The sequence below is a fragment of the Oncorhynchus nerka genome, unplaced genomic scaffold, assembly GCF_034236695.1.
Source record: "Oncorhynchus nerka isolate Pitt River unplaced genomic scaffold, Oner_Uvic_2.0 unplaced_scaffold_1855, whole genome shotgun sequence".
Classification (NCBI taxonomy): domain Eukaryota; kingdom Metazoa; phylum Chordata; class Actinopteri; order Salmoniformes; family Salmonidae; genus Oncorhynchus; species Oncorhynchus nerka.
In genome coordinates, this window is record NW_027039468.1 from 1 (window position 1) to 20,537 (window position 20,537).

General features: G+C 44.9%; 1 protein-coding gene across 1 annotated transcript; it reads left to right on the forward strand.

Annotated features, from left to right (window-relative positions):
* The first annotated feature begins 14,995 nt into the window (after positions 1-14,995).
* Positions 14,996-18,151, forward strand: LOC135567672 (cytolytic toxin-beta-like). Its single transcript, XM_065014971.1, has 2 exons — positions 14,996-15,095; positions 15,198-18,151. Exons 1-2 carry the CDS (start codon positions 14,996-14,998, stop codon positions 18,149-18,151), a joined length of 3,054 nt encoding a protein of 1,017 aa, XP_064871043.1.
* The last annotated feature ends 2,386 nt before the right edge of the window (positions 18,152-20,537 follow it).

A 20,537-nucleotide genomic window follows, 5' to 3' on the forward strand; every position in this document is an offset into this window, starting at 1 on the left:
ATTACTTATGCAAATCGTGTATTTCTGTATTTCATTTTCAATACATTTGAAAACATTTCTATTTAATATGTTTTCACTTTGTCATTATATATTATTATTATTGTTTACTGAGAAATAAAAAAATGATTTAATCCATTTTTGAATTCAGGCTGTAAAAACCAAATGTGGATAAATCAAGTGGCTTGAATACGTTCTGAAGGCGCTGAATACTGTTGTAATGGCCGGGTGGCCCACCAGGAAACAACACAGAGTTTATGCCTGTTGACAACCTAACACCTCAGAGATGTTATAAGCGCATGCATTAGGCTAGGATATTTTCCATTAGCAAGACTGACCATTAGGCTAGGATAATTTGCATTAGCAGGACTGACCATTAGGCTAACCTTTACCATAGGACTGACCATTAGGCTAGGGTAATGACCCATTAGCAGGACTGACCATTAGGCTAACCTTTTACCATAGGACTCAAATCTATTGTGAAAAGACAGAAACACTGGCACAATGTCTTTATTCTCATCTGCATGTATTTCCCTGGGAAAGTAACGTTGGTTAATGAGGAGTCCATTCACTTCCTCCCTGACCATCTAGAAGTCTGAGTGTAACAGAACGGAGGTGGAGCTGTACACCCTGAACATTACCCTGGGAAAGTAATGTTGGTTAATGAGGAGTCCATTCACTTCCTCCCTGACCATCTAGAAGTCTGAGTGTAACAGAACGGAGGTGGAGCTGTACACCCTGAACATTGTATTGCTTCAACTTGTTGTTTCATCTGGCCTCTGTTTCCATACCGGTTTGTTGTTGGGCAAAGCCATCTGATATCTGTTTCTATACTGGTTTGTTGTTGGGCAAAGCCATCTGGCCTCTGTTTCCATACTGGTTTGTTGTTGGGCAAAGCCATCTGGCCTCTGTTTCTATACTGGTTTGTTGTTGGGCAAAGCCATCTGGCCTCTGTTTCCATACTGTTTTGTTGTTGGTCAAAGCCATCTGGCCTCTGTTTCTATACTGGTTTGTTGTTGGGCAAAGCCATCTGGCCTCTGTTTCTATACTGGTTTGTTGTTGGGCAAAGCCATCTGGCCTCTGTTTCCATACTGGTTTGTTGTTGGTCAAAGCCATCTGGCCTCTGTTTCCATACTGGTTTGTTGTTGGGCAAAGCCATCTGATCTCTGTTTCTATACCAGTTTGTTGTAGTGCAGTTCTCTCTATGAGGTGACTGGATTATGGACAGTAGTTTAAACACTGTTCTCTCTATGAGGTGACTGGATTATGGACAGTAGTTTAAACACTGTTCTCTCTATGAGGTGACTGGATTATGGACAGTAGTTTAAACACTGTTCTCTCTATGAGGTGACTGGATTATGGACAGTAGTTTAAACACTGTTCTCTCTACGAGGTGACTGGATTATGGACAGTAGTTTAAACACTGTTCTCTCTACGAGGTGACTGGATTATGGACAGTAGTTTAAACACTGTTCTCTCTATGAGGTGACTGGATTATGGACAGTAGTTTAAACACTGTTCTCTCTATGAGGTGACTGGATTATGGACAGTAGTTTAAACACTGTTCTCTCTATGAGGTGACTGGATTATGTAGTTTAAACACTGTTCTCTCTATGAGGTGACTGGATTATGGACAGTAGTTTAAACACTGTTCTCTCTATGAGGTGACTGGATTATGGACAGTAGTTTAAACACTGTTCTCTCTATGAGGTGACTGGATTATGGACAGTAGTTTAAACACTGTTCTCTCTATGAGGTGACTGGATTATGGACAGTAGTTTAAACACTATTCTCTGTTCATTATTTTGAGCCGTCCTCTCCTCACCAGTCTCCTGTGTCACACAGTCCCCACCAGCAGTACTACAGTACTACAGTACTTCACACCTCTTGACTTTTCCCACAGAATCATCAGCATCATTAGTATTAGCATCATTAGCATCATTAGCATGAACATAATTAGCATCAGCAGCATTAGCATCATCAGCATTAGCATCATCATCAGCATAATTAGCATCCGCAGCATTAGCATCAGCAGCATTAGCATTAGCATCAGTGGTATCATTAGCAGCATTAGCATCATTAGCATCATCATCAGCATAATTAGCATCAGCAGCATTAGCATCAGCAGCATTAGCATCATTGCTAACGGTTACAAAGTGTAGACAATACAATGCCTTCAGAAAGTATTCACACCCCTTGACTTTTCCCACATTTTGTTGTGTTACAAAGTGGGAGTAAAATGTTTTGAATTGTGATTTATTTTCTACACAAAATACTCGGTAATGTCAAAGTTGAGAAAAATGATAACATTTATTATAAAGTAATGACAAATGAAGCCTCATATACATTCAGAAAGTATTCAGACCCCTTGACTTTTTCCACCATTTTTTACATAACAGCTTTATTCATTTTGGCCCGGCGGACAGCTCTAGGAAGAGTCTTGGTGGTTCCAAACTTCTTCCATTCAAGAATGATGGAGGCCACTGTGTTCTTGGGGACCTTCAATGCTGCAGAATGATGGAGGCCACTGTGTTCTTGGGGACCTTCAATGCTACAGAAATGTGTTGCTACCCTTCCCCAGATCTGTGCCTCGACACAATCCTGTCTCTGAGCTCTACGGACAATTCCTTCGTCCTCATGGCTTGGTGTTTGCTCTGTCATGCACCTGTCAACTGTGGGACCTTATATAGACAGGTGTGTGCCTTTCCAAATCATGTCCAATCAATTGAATTTACCACAGGTGGGCTCCAATCAAGTTGTAGAAACATCTCAAGGATCATCAATGGAAACAGGAAGTACCTGAACTCACAGCAAAGGGTCTGAATACTTATGTAAATAAGGTATTTCTATTTTTATTTTTTAAACCTGTTTTTTTGCTTTGTCATTATGGGGTATTGTGCGTAGATTGATTAAATTATCAATCTTAGAATAAAGGCTGTAACGTAACAAAATGTAGAAAAGGGGAAGGGGTCTGAATACTTTCTGAATGCACAGTAACCTTGTGTATCTTGACTAGAGAAAGTATTCAGCCCCCTGAGTCAATACATGTTAGAAAAACCTTTGGCATCGATTACAGCTGTCAGTCTTTTAGGCTACATCTCTAAGAGATTTAGACACCTGAATTCAAGTCTTTTGCCGTAGATTTTTTAAGACAATTTTAAGTCAAAACTGTAACAGGACCACTTAGGAATCTTCAATGTTGTCTTGGTAACGTAGATTTGGCTTTGTGTTTGTAGGATATTTTCCTGCTTGAAAGGAGAATTCATCTCCCAGTGTCTGTTGGAAAGCAAACTGATCCAGGTTATTGTCCTGTTGAAAGGTGAATTCATCTCCTAGTGTCTGTTGGAAAGCAAACTGATCCAGGTTTTCCTTTGGGATTTTTCCTGCGCTTAGTTCTATTCCATGTATTTTCTTATACTGAAAAAACTCCCTAGCCCTTGTCGATGGCAAGCATACCCATAACATGATGCAGCCACCCGAGTCACATGACTTGACTTGGTCGCAAACTTGATGACTTGAGATTCAACTTGATATAAAATAAAATAACTTGAGACTGACTGATGAATATAAAGGATCTGGCCAGGTTTTGACTTGAGACTGATGAATATAAAGGATCTGGCCAGGTTTTGACTTGAGACTGATGAATATAAAGGATCGGGCCAGATAATGAGCAGGTTTTGGAATGTTTTGTCACTCATTTTGTGGCAGAGAGTCTGTGTGGATTAGGCTTCACGAAGCCAGAGAAAGTAGCCTCCCTTTCAACAACAACAAAAAAATGCAACAGATTAGCTAGTGAAACGCAAGCTCGGGCACTTTGATTGGACCAACAAACTGTCAATCAACAAACGTCACAATGTAGGGAGAGAGAGGATCGCCCGTAAATAAATAATTATGCAGCTTCTTCCCCCTAAAAATTGCTGATCAAAAAAAGGATTAAATGTTTACTTTGCAAGCTCACAAGCAATGGGGCAACACTTACTAGCATAAGACAACTGGTCTTTTGGGTAGGTAACAATTGCTTGACTTTGATCATTTACTTATGACGCTTGTATTAGGAATTTGTTGTTAAAACAAAAGACGCACCATAAGCGGCTTTTCACCTTCTCCCCCCCAAACTCCCGCCAGCGGAGAGTGATTTATAAATATATATATATATATATTATATATAACGTGCTTTCACACGTTTAAATGCATGTTGATAAATCTATATTCCATCTAATATACTCCAATAATTACTAGCGGTTTCATCATTTTATAACCAACTATTTCCTCCCCTTGCTCTGAGCGCGATGTTTATAGTGCACATTGTAAGGAATTGCTATTTCGTATGCAGGTGACTAACATACTGCTAATTACATGGCTACAACTCACAGTAAAGCCTGTGGGGTCCCCTACAGGATAGCTCCCACATTACACACATAATCTCCCTTTTAACCGAACACTGTGCCCGAAGAAGATTCTACGATGACGGACAGACAACTGAGCCAATGGCGGAAGACTACAGACTACAACCAGCTGAACCAATCCGGAGATCCGATCTTCCTAGAATCAACCTTCTGTCTGTTCCGTATATTAGTGGTGTACTGAATAATAACGGTCTCTTTCCTGCTGTTCCAACACGAACTAACGGAAGAGCCGTAATTACGCTGTACTAGATATTTTCACTCTGAATAAACTGTTACTTGTCATAAAATTTACCACTTAGTCTGAATCGATCCTTGACCGGCTCACCCATCTACACATTTAATTTCCAACAACATGAACGTTCGCAAGACTCATCAGGTAGAAGTTCTGTTTATTTAATTCAATGTCCGGTTTCCTTTGTTCCATGTTTCCTGGTTTATGTCATTAGGAACCGGCGTGCCTCAGTGCGCTTAGTGCCACGTGGCTTCCTGCTCCAGAACATTTAATCAGAGAAAAGGATGGTTCCGTGGTGTTGAAATATCATTAAGTGTGATTCAGATGACTGTACCAAATGGATGTGGAAATGGCCTTTTACATTGTAGAACCAGTTAATTGGTTATAATTGCCAAATTGGGTAATTGTTCCGCCCTGGGGGGTTAAGTGCTTATTATGTCAGCCAATCTGATTGAGCTCCTGTTAGACAGATTCCAATTGGTTTATCAAGGGGGAGGGTGTTCGGATAGAAGAGCCTTCTGGTTATTACCTGTTGAGCTCCAGAGGCAGGGTGTTCAGATAGAACAGCCTTCTGGGTTATTACCTGTTGAGCTCCAGAGGGAGGGTGATAGAACAGCCTTCTGGGTTATTACCTGTTGAGCTCCAGAGGGAGGGTGATAGAACAGCCTTCTGGGTTATTACCTGTTGAGCTCCAGAGGGAGGGTGATAGAACAGCCTTCTGGGTTATTACCCAACCTATATATTTAGGATCTCTACTTGTATAGTTTGTATCATATGTCAGTTGGACCTTTGGGTCACCAGGTCATCAACCTGCCTTTCCTTCAGCTGATTAACACTCTGAGGTCATCAACCTGCCTTTCCATCAGCTGAGTTACACTCTGAGGTCATCAACCTGCCTTTCCTTCAGCTGATTAACACTCTGAGGTCATCAACCTGCCTTTCCCTTCAGCTGATTAACACTCTGAGGTCATCAACCTGCCTTTCCCTTCAGCTGATTAACACTCTGAGGTCATCAACCTGCCTTTCCCTTCAGCTGATTAACACTCTGAGGTCATCAACCTGCCTTTCCTTCAGCTGATTAACACTCTGAGGTCATCAACCTGCCTTTCCCTTCAGCTGATCTACACTCTGAGGTCATCAACCTGCCTTTCCTTCAGCTGATTAACACTCTGAGGTCATCAACCTGCCTTTCCTTCAGCTGATTAACACTCTGAGGTCATCAACCTGCCTTTCCCTTCAGCTGATCTACACTCTGAGGTCATCAACCTGCCTTTCCTTCAGCTGATTAACACTCTGAGGTCATCAACCTGCCTTTCCTTCAGCTGATTAACACTCTGAGGTCATCAACCTGCCTTTCCTTCAGCTGATTTCATGCCCTTACCACAGCTACAAGGTCCATATTTCTATTCTCTCCTCTAGCCTTGGTGAGATGGGAGGAGAATGCTGGGCTGTTCCACTATAAGACCTGAACATACCTCCTCTCTCTCTCTCTGTGTCTCTCTCTCTCTCTCTCTCTCTCTCTCTGTCTCTCTCTCTCTCTCTCTCTCTCTCTCTCTCTCTCTCTCTCTCTCTCTCTCTCTCTCTCTCTCTCTCAGTGGTGAGGTGGGTGGAGACTGCTAGGCTGTTCCATTATAAGACCTGAACCCACCTCTCCCTCTCTCTCTCACCTTCTCTATTCTACTGACTGCAGAACGGAGGCAAAACCTGGAGCAGAGGTAAGTCCAAATGGATCCTTTCTAACCTCATATTCGTTATCTCCAGGACCGTACCAGTGTCTACTTGAGAAACAGGGGTTTTCTACCTTCTCTAGTCAAAATGATGAGAAGAAAAGGTGCTAAGTTTGTATCAAACAGAACACGTATCACTTGATCACTCGATACGTTTGTTCACGAGTCAATTGAGTCGATCTCAAACGCTAGTTGTCGAGTGATCGAGGGCTCCACTGTGCCCTTCGGGAGCGTCTTTATCGAGTGGGCATCCTGTGCTGACTCTGTGCCCTCGGCTTCCTGAAAGAAGACATCGAGGGCTCCACTGTGCCCTTCGGGAGTGTCTTTATTGAGTGGGCATCCTGTGCTGACTCTGTGCCCTCGGCTGCCTGAAAGAAGTCATCAAGGGCTCCACTGTGCCCTTCGGGAGCGTCTTTATCGAGTGGGCATCCTGTGCTGACTCTGTGCCCTCGGCTTCCTGAAAGAAGACATCGAGGGCTCCACTGTGCCCTTCGGGAGTGTCTTTATTGAGTGGGCATCCTGTGCTGACTCTGTGCCCTCGGCTGCCTGAAAGAAGTCATCAAGGGCTCCACTGTGCCCTTCGGGAACGTCTTTATCGAGTGGGCATCCTGTGCTGACTCTGTGCCCTCGGCTTCCTGAAAGAAGAATGAAAACAGAAATACACATCACAATATTATCTATTATATTTTTATTTTATTTTTTTATTTCACCTTTATTTAACCAGGTAAGCAAGTTGAGAACAAGTTCTCATTTACAATTGCGACCTGGCCAAGATAAAGCAAAGCAGTTCGACACATACAACGACACAGAGTTACACATGGAGTAAAACAAACATACAGTCAATAATACAGTAAAAAAATGGTTACATACATGGTTACACATCACAATATTATCTTTAACCATATTATATCGTCGTAATGTTGTTTTGCTGGTGCTAATCGGCTGTACCTAGCTTGTTCTCCATGGCAACATGTTAGCGCTAGGCGGCTGTACCTAGCTTGTTCTCCATGGCAACATGTTAGCGCTAGGCGGCTGTACCTAGCTTGTTCTCCATGGCAACATGTTAGCGCTAGGCGGCTGTACCTAGCTTGTTCTCCATGGCAACATGTTAGCGCTAGGCGGCTGTACCTAGCTTGTTCTCCATGGCAACATGTTAGCGCTAGGCGGCTGTACCTAGCTTGTTCTCCATGGCAACATGTTAGCGCTAGGCGGCTGTACCTAGCTTGTTCTCCATGGCAACATGTTAGCGCTAGGCGGCTGTACCTAGCTTGTTCTCCATGGCAACATGTTAGCGCTAGGTGGCTGTACCTAGCTTGTTCTCCATGGCAACATGTTAGCGCTAGGCGGCTGTACCTAGCTTGTTCTCCATGGCAACATGTTAGCGCTAGGCGGCTGTACCTAGCTTGTTCTCCATGGCAACATGTTAGCGCTAGGTGGCTGTACCTAGCTTGTTCTCCATGGCAACATGTTAGCGCTAGGCGGCTGTACCTAGCTTGTTCTCCATGGCAACATGTTAGCACTAGGCGGCTGTACCTAGCTTGTTCTCCATGGCAACATGTTTTCAGCACTTTTATTTTTATGACAGACCAGAACTTGTTTTCTCAAGGCTCTCTCTTTTCCCTCTGCAGCAGTGAGAGTTATGTTTTGGAACATCGAATCCCACTAAAATCATTCTACATTGTAGAATAATAGTGAAGACATCAAAACTATGAAATAACACATATGGAATCATGTAGTAACCAAAAAAATTGTTAAACAAATCAAAATGTATTTTAATTTTTAGATTCTTCAAATAGCCACCCTTTGCCTTGATGACAGCTTTACACACTCTTGGCATTCTCTCAACCATCTTCACCTGGAATGCTTTTCCAACAGTCTTGAAGGAAGTATGTTGAAGAATGTTGAATATATTTCCTAGAAGGGTGTGCACCTGGAGGTTCAGCAGTGTGGCCTAATCAACAATTTCCGTGCTTAGTTTTAGTTAATGAGCGTAATGAAGTCAGCCTGTGTTAATTTTCGGGGCGTGTTTCAGGCTGACTGCGTGGCTTGTGGTGCTGGTGAGGGCGTGGTAGGAGGGTTGTCGTGGAAATATCTTGGTCCAATCATATTTCACAAATACCGGAGCATGTGAGTTCAAATAGACTTTTTATTACTTCATAATAAAAGCCGAGCTGCATCATGAATACAGCGTCCCACCTGGCCAACATCCAGTGAAATTGCAGCCAAATTCGCATGAGTTTTGCTTCCTCAACAGAGTGAGGCAGCCATTGTCTCTCCCTCTCCTACTGAAAAAGAGACGCGTTTCATATATTATCGATTATATATTTGAAAAACAACCTGAGGATTGATTATAAAAACGTTTGACATGTTTCTGTGGACCCTGGAAACAGCAGTCGCATCCGCACTTCGGTCTGCACTTCGGTCTGCAGGTAGTATAACTTTTCATTACATTTCATTACATTTCATTATAGTACAACGGTTTGATTTGTCTAATCTTAGCAATTTCTTCTTAGCTAGCTACATAGCCGTCTTTGTATCAAAGATAATTGCGTAATTATCGTATTTCGTCGTCCTAACGTATCTTCCCAGCAGCTAGCCAGCTAGCTAACGCCCACCGTCTACATAGCTAGCTACATAGCCGTCTCTGTATCAAAGATAATTGTGTAGATAATTGTGTAGTCTAGAGCGATTTTCTAGGTTACTTAGCCAGCTATTGTCGTTCTTTTAACGCAACGTAACGTAATCAACACTGCTAGCTAGCCAGCTAGCCCCTGAATCAACAACGCAGCCACTGCCAGCTAGCCTACAAAGTCAACAACGCAGCCACTGCCAGCTAGCCTACTTCAGCAGTACTGTATCATTTTTAATCATTTTAGTCAATAAGAATAGCAGCACTGTAGAAACTATTACCCTCAACTGAACGACTTGATTAGTGTAGTGTTAGCTAGCTACATAGTTGTCTTTGCTGTCTTCGTATCCAAGATAATTGTGTAGTTTAGAGTGTGTAGTTTTAGAGTGATTATCTTAATTTACCGAGGTTAGCTAGCCAGCTATTTGTCGTCCTTAACGTAGGAGACACATCTAGCTAGCCAACAGCTAGCCAACGTCTACCGAACAGAACTTCCGCACTCAACAACCCGGTCGCATTTCGCCTCGCTCCACAGGTAGTATCACATTTTCATTTCATTTCATTACAGTACAACGGTTTGATTTGTTTGATCGTAGCTAGCTACATAGCTAGCTACATAGCCGTCTCTGTATCAAAGATAATTGTGTAGTCTATAGCGATTTTCTAGGTTACCTAGTCAGCTATTGTCGTTCTTTTAACGCAACGTAACGTAATCAACACTGCTAGCTAGCCAGCTAGCCCCCGAATCAACAACGCAGCCACTGCCAGCTAGCCTACAAAGTCAACAACGCAGCCACTGCCAGCTAGCCTACTTCAGCAGTACTGTATCATTTTTAATCATTTTAGTCAATAAGATTCTTGCTACGTAAGCTCAACTTTCTGAACATTCGAGACGTGTAGTCCACTTGTCATTCCAATCTCCTTTGCATTAGCGTAGCCTCTTCTGTAGCCTGTCAACTATGTGTCTGTCTATCCCTGTTCTCTCCTCTCTGCACAGACCATACAAACGCTCCACACCGCGTGGCCGCGGCCACCCTAATCTGGTGGTCCCAGCGCGCACGACCCACGTGGAGTTCCAGGTCTCCGGTAGCCTCTGGAACTGCCGATCTGCGGCCAACAAGGCAGAGTTCATCTCAGCCTATGCCTCCCTCCAGTCCCTCGACTTCTTGGCACTGACGGAAACATGGATCACCACAGATAACACTGCTACTCCTACTGCTCTCTCTTCGTCCGCCCACGTGTTCTCGCACACCCGAGAGCTTCTGGTCAGCGGGGTGGTGGCACCGGGATCCTCATCTCTCCCAAGTGGTCATTCTCTCTTTCTCCCCTTACCCATCTGTCTATCGCCTCCTTTGAATTCCATGCTGTCACAGTTACCAGCCCTTTCAAGCTTAACATCCTTATCATTTATCGCCCTCCAGGTTCCCTCGGAGAGTTCATCAATGAGCTTGATGCCTTGATAAGCTCCTTTCCTGAGGACGGCTCACCTCTCACAGTTCTGGGCGACTTTAACCTCCCCACGTCTACCTTTGACTCATTCCTCTCTGCCTCCTTCTTTCCACTCCTCTCCTCTTTTGACCTCTCCCTCTCACCTTCCCCCTACTCACAAGGCAGGCAATACGCTCGACCTCATCTTTACTAGATGCTGTTCTTCCACTAACCTCATTGCAACTCCCCTCCAAGTCTCCGACCACTACCTTGTATCCTTTTCCCTCTCGCTCTCATCCAACACTTCCCACACTGCCCCTACTCGGATGGTATCGCGCCGTCCCAACCTTCGCTCTCTCTCCCCCGCTACTCTCTCCTCTTCCATCCTATCATCTCTTCCCTCTGCTCAAACCTTCTCCAACCTATCTCCTGATTCTGCCTCCTCAACCCTCCTCTCCTCCCTTTCTGCATCCTTTGACTCTCTATGTCCCCTATCCTCCAGGCCGGCTCGGTCCTCCCCTCCCGCTCCGTGGCTCGACGACTCATTGCGAGCTCACAGAACAGGGCTCCGGGCAGCCGAGCGGAAATGGAGGAAAACTCGCCTCCCCCTGCGGACCTGGCATCCTTTCACTCCCTCCTCTCTACATTTTCCTCTTCTGTCGCTGCTGCTAAAGCCACTTTCTACCACTCTAAATTCCAAGCATCTGCCTCTAACCCTAGGAAGCTCTTTGCCACCTTCTCCTCCCTCCTGAATCCTCCTCCCCCTCCCCCTCCTCCCTCTGCAGATGACTTCGTCAACCATTTTGAAAAGAAGGTCGACGACATCCGATCCTCGTTTGCTAAGTCAAACGACACCGCTGGTTCTGCTCACACTGCCCTACCCTGTGCTCTGACCTCTTTCTCCCCTCTCTCTCCAGATGAAATCTCGCGTCTTGTGACGGCCGGCCGCCCAACAACCTGCCCGCTTGACCCTATCCCCTCCTCTCTTCTCCAGACCATTTCCGGAGACCTTCTCCCCTACCTCAATTTGCTCGCTCATCAACTCATCCCTGACCGCTGGCTACGTCCCTTCCGTCTTCAAGAGAGCGAGAGTTGCACCCCTTCTGAAAAAACCTACACTCGATCCCTCCGATGTCAACAACTACAGACCAGTATCCCTTCTTTCTTTTCTCTCCAAAACCCTTGAACGTGCCGTCCTTGGCCAGCTCTCCCGCTATCTCTCTCAGAATGACCTTCTTGATCCAAATCAGTCAGGTTTCAAGACTATTCAACTGTCATTCAACTGAGACTGCTCTTCTCTGTATCACGGAGGCGCTCCGCACTGCTAAAGCTAACTCTCTCTCCTCTGCTCTCATCCTTCTAGACCTATCGGCTGCCTTCGATACTGTGAACCATCAGATCCTCCTCTCCACCCTCTCCGAGTTGGGCATCTCCGGCGCGGCCCACGCTTGGATTGCGTCCTACCTGACAGGTCGCTCCTACCAGGTGGCGTGGCGAGAATCCGTCTCCTCACCACGTGCTCTCACCACTGGTGTCCCCCAGGGCTCTGTTCTAGGCCCTCTCCTATTCTCGCTATACACCAAGTCACTTGGCTCTGTCATAACCTCACATGGTCTCTCCTATCATTGCTATGCAGACGACACACAATTAATCTTCTCCTTTCCCCCTTCTGATGACCAGGTGGCGAATCGCATCTCTGCATGTCTGTTAGACATATCAGTGTGGATGACGGATCACCACCTCAAGCTGAACCTCGGCAAGACGGAGCTGCTCTTCCTCCCGGGGAAGGACTGCCCGTTCCATGATCTCGCCATCACGGTTGACAACTCCACTGTGTCCTCCTCCCAGAGCGCTAAGAACCTTGGCGTGATCCTGGACAACACCCTGTCGTTCTCAACTAACATCAAGGCGGTGGCCCGTTCCTGTAGGTTCATGCTCTACAACATCCGCAGAGTACGACCCTGCCTCACACAGGAAGCGGCGCAGGTCCTAATCCAGGCACTTGTCATCTCCCGTCTGGATTACTGCAACTCGTTGTTGGCTGGGCTCCCTGCCTGTGCCATTAAACCCCTACAACTCAGCCAGAACGCCGCAACCCGTCTGGTGTTCAACCTTCCCAAGTTCTCTCACGTCACCCCGCTCCTCCGCTCTCTCCACTGGCTTCCAGTTGAAGCTCGCATCCGCTACAAGACCATGGTGCTTGCCTACGGAGCTATGAGGGGAACGGCACCTCAGTACCTCCAGGCTCTGATCAGGCCCTACACCCAAACAAGGGCACTGCGTTCATCCACCTCTGGCCTGCTCGCCTCCCTACCACTGAGGAAGTACAGTTCCCGCTCAGCCCAGTCAAAACTGTTCGCTGCTCTGGCCCCCCAATGGTGGAACAAACTCCCTCACGACGCCAGGACAGCGGAGTCAATCACCACCTTCCGGAGACACCTGAAACCCCACCTCTTTAAGGAATACCTAGGATAGGATAAAGTAATCCTTCTCACCCCCCCCCGTAAAAGATTTAGATGCACTATTGTAAAGTGGCTGCTCCACTGGATGTCATAAGGTGAATGCATGTTTTCAATGAGGAGACTCTCAGTTAGATAGCAAATGTTCAGTTTTTCCAAAAATATTATTTGTGTAGGAGAAATCGCTCCGTTTTGTTCATCACGTTTGGCAAAAAAAAACAACCGAAAATTCAGTCATCAAAACGCCAAACTTTTTTCCAAATTAACTCCATAATATCGACAGAAACATGGCAAAAGTTGTTTGGAATCAATCCTCAAGGTGTTTTTCATATATCTATTCGATGATATATCATTCGTGGAAGTTTGGTTTCTCCTCTGAATCACATGGGAAAATACATGCAGCTGGAGATTACGCACCAATTTCGACGGAGGACCCCAGGCGGACATTAAATGTAGTCTCTTATGGTCAATCTTCCAATGATATACCTACAAATACGTCACAATGCTGCAGACACCTTGGGGAAACGACGGAAAGTGTAGGCTCGTTCCTGGCGCATTCACAGCCATATAAGGAGACATTGGAACACAGCGCCTCAAAAATCTGGCTCACTTCCTGTTTGAAGTTTCATCTTGGTTTCACCTGTAGCATTAGTTCTGTTCACTCACAGACAATATCTTTGCAGTTTTGGAAATGTCAGAGTGTTTTCTTTCCAAAGCTGTCAATGATATGCATAGTCGAGCATCTTTTCGTGACAAAATATCTTGTTTAGAACGGGAACGTTTTTCATCCAAAAATGAAATACTGCCCCCAGAGGTTCAAGAGGTGTCAGATTTCAAAAAGGCTTTTACGGCGAAAGCATACCATGCGATTATCTGAGGACAGGGCCCAGCAGACAAATCATTACAAACAATTACAAGTCAGAAATAGAAATAAAATGTATCACTTACCTTTGATGATCTTCATATGGTCGCACTCACAAGACTCCCATTTACTCAATAAATGTTTATTTTGTTCGATAAAGTTCCTCTTTATATCCAAAACCACGCTTTGTTCAGTAATCCACAGGCTCAAAGGCAGTCAAAAAATCTGACAAGTATCAGTAAAGTTCGTAGAAACATGTCAAACGATGTTTATAATCAATCTTCAGGTTGTTTTTAGTTGTATAATACTCAATAATATTTCAACCGGACAATATCTTTGTCAATATAAAAGGAAAACAAGAAAGGCGTGCTCTCTGTCTCATGAAAAACATCTTGGACACTGCAGTGTCCACTCATTCAGAGTGACCTTACTCCCTAATTTTTCAGAATACAAGCCTGACTGAAACAATTTCTAAAGACTGTTGACATCTAGTGGAAGCCATAGGAAGTGCAATTTGAGTCATAAGTCAATGGAATCTGTATGAGTTACGGAAAACTACAAACATAAAAAATCCTACTTCCTGGATGGATTTTTCTCAGGTTTTCGCCTGCCATATCAGTTCTGTTGTACTTACAGCCATTATTGTAACAGTTCTGGAAACGTTGGAGTGCTTTCTACCCAAACCTACTAATTGTATGCAAATCCTAGCTTCTGGGCCTGAGTACTAGGCAGTTTACTTTGGCCATGCTTTTCATCCGGAGGTGAAAATAGTGACCTTTACCCGAGTGAGGTTAACTCACTTGTTGGGAATTGTAACATGGCTCATATAGCGAGGATCACTACTATATTCACTTAACTTCAATGAATGAGTCCTTAGTGATTTTTTCCAGGGAAACAATGATTAATGTGATGATACATTGTGGCCAATAGACAACTGTTTTTAATTTTCATGTTATATTGATATTTTCAAGAGGTGATTGAACTCAAGTAGTGATACATCAAGTTATTCTGTTTGTTATATTCTTACTACCAGTGATGCATCATGTTATTCTGTTTGTTATATTCTTACTACCAGTGATGCATCAAGTTATTCTGTTTGTTTTATTCTGACTACCAGTGATGCATCATGTTATTCTGTTTGTTTTATTCTGACTACCAGTGTTGCATCAAGTTATTCTGTTTGTTTTATTCTGACTACCAGTGATGCATCATGTTATTCTGTTTGTTTTATTCTGACTACCAGTGACTTCCTACTATGGATCCTTGCTCAAACCAAACTTTGACTCTAGCAGCACTGGGACGGCCCTTCTCCCTGGGAATGCTGTATGACTGTCGCAATGATCACCTCATTCCAGGTAGCACGCTTGCTCACTACTCAGTCAGTCAGTCAGTCAGTCAGTCATACCCACACACAATAAAATAACTGTTAGTGTTTGGTTTGTCTCCTCTGATTACAGGCCTGACGCTGTGGGACGAGGAAGCACTCAGAAGGGACATCATTACAACAGACGAGCCTTTCACCGACTTCAAAGTCATCACATCTGACTCTACAGCTGACAAATACTCTGTGTTAAATGTAAACGGCTCTCTCAAAACAAGCTGTTTGGCAGGGCTGGTTAAGGTGGAGGGATCAGCAAAGTATTTGAAAGATGTTAAAGAGTCTCAGAATCAGGCGAGAGTCACACTTTGGTACACCATCACTAAGAAAAACACTCAACTGTCCATGAACCACCTTGGGCAGGAACACATTAAGTACAAGGAGGTTTTTAGGGAAGGCATAGCTACACATGTGGTCACAGGTATACTGTATGGAGCAAATGCCTTCTTTGTGTTCGATCGTGAGGTCTCAAGTCACGAGGACCGTAAAGACATTGAGGGAAGCTTTAAAGTGACGCTTAATAGCATTCCCTATGTTTCTATTGGGGGTGAGAGTGTTTTAGACAAGAAGAACACTTCTGAAACTACAAATGGCGAGTTCTCTTGTAGATTCCATGGGGACGTTCTCCTGGAAAACAATCCGGTATCTTTTCAAGATGCCATGGACACCTACAAAACCTTGCCTCAGAAGGTAGGTGAGGGGGTTCCTGTGCAAGTGAATCTACTTCCGTTAACAGAATTGGACCCCACCGCCACCCAGATGGTTTGTCAGATCAGTGGAAGCTTAGTTGACCAATGGCAGACTGCGCTGGAAGACCTCAGTGAGCTGGAGATGAGATGCAACGACGCAATGAGAAGCAAGCCTGTAAAATACTTCAAAGAAATTGATGCCAAAGTGAAAACTTTAAAAAAACTGTGTTTGACAGAGAATTTGAAGACTACTTTGGCAGACCTCCTTCCGTCTATTAGAGGGGGAGAAAAGGAAGAGAGGGTGTTGTCCGACTTCTTGACAAAGCAGCAAGAGTTCCGTTTCAACAGCAACATCCTCAGTGAATGTCTGGATCGCATTGAGAGAGAGATCAATGTGGTCGATCGATTCCTAAGCATGATTACAGAGGACTACAGTCAGACGTGTTCCACCAAGATAGTCACATCGAAGAGGGAACTTGACAAAGAGGTTTTGAACTCAAAGGTGAAGCTTGTTGTATGTTTCACTTTCACCTCTCTGGGGTGTGAGGACCCTGTCCTGTCAGCTTTGGATTCCCCCTCTGAGAACACACACGCCTTAGTGCCAGTTAAACCTGATCTGACAAGATGGTACCACTCTGACAATGTATTTGAGGACATGGACAAGCAAGCTGGACTTTTCAAAGATTTTGCCGAAGCTAACAAAGAGGCCACACAATCACGTTTCCTCTCGGCCTCCATTCCCAACAAGGAACAAGAAGGAGCCAGCATTTACCTTTATGAGAACGGATCCAAAAGAAACGAGCATTGGGAACCTCCATCTAAACCTGAGAAGCCAACAGCACGTGACAGAACTCACAACAGTGTGACGCTGGAGCTCCTCCCTCCTGATAGGGGAGCCCATGACGTCACCCACTACCTGATAGAATACTGTATTGATGAGAAAGATGGATGGAGCAGCGTGAAGACGTCTGAATCTGACGCAGCCTACACAGTGTCTGGACTGCTTCCCAGTACAGGGTACAAGTTCAAATACAGAGCCGTGTGTTCAGCCGGCCTTGGTCCAGGCAGCGAGGTTAGTGACATCATCAAAACCTTGCCCTCCTGCCCTCCCAGTAAGCCTGAAATCAAAGCCTACTCCACTGAGCTCATGGTATGCTGTCCAACGCCGTCTGTGATTGGACAAGGGGTCAAGATTCAGAACTATGTGGTAGAACACAAAGAGTTGCCCACAGAGGAGAGTGAGGAGGAGGCAGAGTGGATGAAGAGGACTTCCAAAGACAACGTCTGCATCATCGCCGGACTGCAGTCCCTCACAAAGTACACAGTGAGAGTCAGATACGACTGTGGTGAAGCTGGAATCAGCAAGTGGAGCTCACCAGTCGTCATCGCCACTCTCTCAAAGACCACACGATTGGCTGACGGTGTAAAAGAAAAGAGTGAACTGAAGCACTCTGGCTCGCCGTCTGTTTATGAGATCCCCATGGAAACGATAAAGCCAGGCTCAGGTTTGAAAAAAGTAGTCAGGCTCAGGTTTGGAGAGCAGAGTTCCAGGACCAGGAGGACAATCTATCTGGTGGGAGACACAGACCAGGTAATGGAGCTGATGATTAACTACATCCTGGGAGTTCAGTGGGAGAATGGGTTCCGCTTCAAGCTACCCCAAGATGACGAGGTATCTACAATGATATATGAAATCAATTACCAGGATGGATTCCAGATCCCCTTCTCTCTCACCATTATCTATGATAGACAAGACAAGTGTAAATCAATAGATTTGGCCCAGATCTGGGTCAATGCTCTGTGCTATGTGTGCGATGCGGCTGAGTTTAGCGATCTAGACTCTGAAGATTGTAAAGAAATGAAGAGATGGGAGAAGAGAAGGAAGATGCTGAACCTGTTGACACATGCAGATGGAGGGCAGCTCTTTAAACACATCGACCCTGAGGACATTCCAGTTCACTTCAAGTTCAATCTGTCAGCATTTACAGACCATGCCAGGAGAAGCCACGATGATGGTGACGGAGCCATGATGATGAGGAGGAGTCGCCATGACGTGATGAAGGGAATCCGTGACAAGATGAGGGAAATGAGGAGTCACCATGACATGATGAAGGAGATGAGGGATCCCCATTACATGATGTGGATGATGAGGAAAAGCATTGATGATGAGGACGATGACCATGGGGATGGTGGTGGTGGTGGTGATGATGATGATGGTGACGGTGATGACCATCCTCAGTTTGAGAAGATGTTCTGGGATGCAGATATGGGGAGCATGAAGAGGTTTTTCAAGACCTTGTTGAAAATGGAGAATTCATGTTCCCTCAAAGACCTGATTGGTTGAATTCAGTGTGTTTCTTTATTTAACAGGCCAACCTCATCTTTTTATCATCTTGGTGTCCATAAGGTCAACCTCATCTTGTTATCATCTTGGTGTCCATAAGGTCAACCTCATCTTGTTATCATCTTGGAGTCCATAAGGTCAACCTTATCTTGTTATCATCTTGGTGTCCATAAGGTCAACCTCATCTTGTTATCATCTTGGTGCCCATAAGGTCAACCTTATCTTGTTATCATCTTGGTGTCCATAAGGTCAACCTCATCTTGTTATCATCTTGGTGTCCATAAGGTCAACCTCATCTTGTTATCATTTTGGTGTCCATAAGGTCAACCTCATCTTGTTATCATCTTGGTGTCCATAAGGTCAACCTCATCTTGTTATCATCTTGGTGTCCATAAGGTCAACCTCATCTTGTTATCATTTTGGTGTCCATAAGGTCAACCTCATCTTGTTATCATCTTGGTGCCCATAAGGTCAACCTCATCTTGTTATCATCTTGGTGCCCATAAGGTCAACCTCCTCTTGTTATCATCTTGGTGTCCATAAGGTCAACCTCATCTTGTTATCATCTTGGTGTCCATAAGGCAGAGACAAGACCTCTCCTCTTTTAATGGTCTAAAGCCTATTGGCCCTTCATTTCCTTTAGTTTCCATCTACTGTTCTACTGTTCTCCCCAGTTGTTTTGGGATGTCCTCTACTGTTCTCCCCAGTTGTTTTGGGATGTCCTCTACTGTTCTACTGTTCTCCCCAGTTGTTTTGGGATGTCCTCTACTGTTCTCCCCAGTTGTTTTGGGATGTCCTCTACTGTTCTACTGTTCTCCCCAGTTGTTTTGGGTTGTCCTCTACTGTTCTACTGTTCTCCCCAGTTGTTTTGGGATGTCCTCTACTGTTCTACTGTTCTACTGTTCTCCCCAGTTGTTTTGGGATGTCCTCTACTGTTCTACTGTTCTCCCCAGTTGTTTTGGGTTGTTCTCTACTGTTCTACTGTTCTCCCCAGTTGTTTTGGGATGTCCTCTACTGTTCTACTGTTCTACTGTTCTCCCCAGTTGTTTTGGGATGTCCTCTACTGTTCTCCCCAGTTGTTTTGGGATGTCCTCTACTGTTCTACTGTTCTCCCCAGTTGTTTTGGGATGTCCTCTACTGTTCTCCCCAGTTGTTTTGGGATGTCCTCTACTGTTCTACTGTTCTCCCCAGTTGTTTTGGGATGTCCTCTACTGTTCTACTGTTCTACTGTTCTACTGTTCTACTGTTCTCCCCAGTTGTTTTGGGATGTCCTCTACTGTTCTCCCCAGTTGTTTTGGGATGTCCTCTACTGTTCTACTGTTCTCCCCAGTTGTTTTGGGATGTCCTCTACTGTTCTACTGTTCTCCCCAGATGTTTTGGGATGTCCTCTACTGTTCTACTGTTCTCCCCAGTTGTTTTGGGTTGTCCTCTACTGTTCTACTGTTCTACCCAGTTGTTTTGGGATGTCCTCTACTGTTCTCCCCAGATGTTTTGGGATGTCCTCTACTGTTCTACTGTTCTCCCCAGTTGTTTTGGGATGTCCTCTACTGTTCTACTGTTCTCCCCAGTTGTTTTGGGTTGTCCACTACTGTTCTCCCCAGATGTTTTGGGATGTCCTCTACTGTTCTACTGTTCTCCCCAGTTGTTTTGGGATGTCCTCTACTGTTCTACTGTTCTCCCCAGTTGTTTTGGGATGTCCTCTACTGTTCTACTGTTCTCCCCAGTTGTTTTGGGATGTCCTCTACTGTTCTACTGTTCTCCCCAGATGTTTTGGGATGTCCTCTACTGTTCTACTGTTCTCCCCAGTTGTTTTGGGATGTCCTCTACTGTTCTCCCCAGTTGTTTTGGGATGTCCTCTACTGTTCTCCCCAGATGTTTTGGGATGTCCTCTACTGTTCTACTGTTCTCCCCAGTTGTTTTGGGATGTCCTCTACTGTTCTACTGTTCTCCCCAGTTGTTTTGGGATGTCCTCTACTGTTCTACTGTTCTCCCCAGTTGTTTTGGGATGTCCTCTACTGTTCTCCCCAGTTGTTTTGGGATGTCCTCTACTGTTCTCCCCAGTTGTTTTGGGATGTCCTCTACTGTTCTACTGTTCTCCCCAGATGTTTTGGGATGTCCTCTACTGTTCTACTGTTCTCCCCAGATGTTTTGGGATGTCCTCTACTGTTCTACTGTTCTCCCCAGTTGTTTTGGGATGTCCTCTACTGTTCTCCCCAGTTGTTTTGGGATGTCCTCTACTGTTCTACTGTTCTCCCCAGTTGTTTTGGGATGTCCTCTACTGTTCTACTGTTCTCCCCAGTTGTTTTGGGTTGTCCTCTACTGTTCTACTGTTCTCCCCAGTTGTTTTGGGATGTCCTCTACTGTTCTACTGTTCTACTGTTCTCCC